This window comes from Eimeria mitis, genomic scaffold, assembly GCF_000499745.2.
Source record: "Eimeria mitis Houghton genomic scaffold, Emh_scaff2112, whole genome shotgun sequence".
Lineage (NCBI taxonomy): Eukaryota > Apicomplexa > Conoidasida > Eucoccidiorida > Eimeriidae > Eimeria > Eimeria mitis.
In genome coordinates this window covers 2,825-3,410 of record NW_013570437.1, presented here as the reverse complement: position 1 = coordinate 3,410, position 586 = coordinate 2,825, and the positions used below count along the sequence as shown (strand labels likewise).

The window sequence follows — 586 nt, the reverse complement described above, 5'->3', positions numbered from 1 at the left end:
CCTCGGCAGTGGAGGCGCTGCTGCTGCGGGTTGTCGCAGCAGTTGCATGGGGCCGCAGCAGCAGCAGCAGGAGCAGCAGCAGCAGCAGCAGCAGGAGCACTTCTGCTTCTGTTCCGCTGCTGCTGCGCAGCAGCATTGCAGCAGCAGGAGACACAGAGGAGACACTTGCGGGTCATCTGCTGCTGTGGCCGCAGCAGCAGCTGCAGCTCGACGGGGCCCCGCAGCCGCTGCCGTTTTACTTTGCTTTGCATGCAGTGACAGGCAGGGGGGAGGAGACAGCTGCAGCAGGAAGGGCCCTAGAAGCAGCAGCAGCAACGCAAAGACAAGAGGAGGAGACATATCAGCTCGAAGAAGAAGACGTCCTTGATGGGGCCGCCATGCTGCTGCTGCCGCTGCCTTTCCTTGTGACTGCAGCAGCAACAGCAGCAGCAGCAGCAGCAGCAGCAGGAACAGCAGCAGAAGCAGCAACAGACGCAGCAGCAGAAGCAGCAGCAGCAGCAGCAGCAGCAGCAACTGCTGTTGCTGACAAGCCGTGCGTCGCCTGCAGCAGCCGCTGCCCCCCCACAGTGCTGCTGCCTTCATCTCG

The 586-nt window shown here is 62.8% G+C and overlaps 1 protein-coding gene across 1 annotated transcript in view; it reads left to right on the top strand.

Moving 5' to 3' along the window:
* Positions 1-586, top strand: part of EMH_0048820 (uncharacterized protein) — a gene marked incomplete at both ends in the record, with an annotated part of 6,281 nt that overhangs the window by 4,738 nt on the left and 957 nt on the right. Inside the window, one exon of the mRNA XM_013496451.1 lies at positions 3-532. Coding sequence (XP_013351905.1) covers positions 3-532 — 530 coding nt within the window. The remainder of the gene's footprint in view (positions 1-2; positions 533-586) is intronic.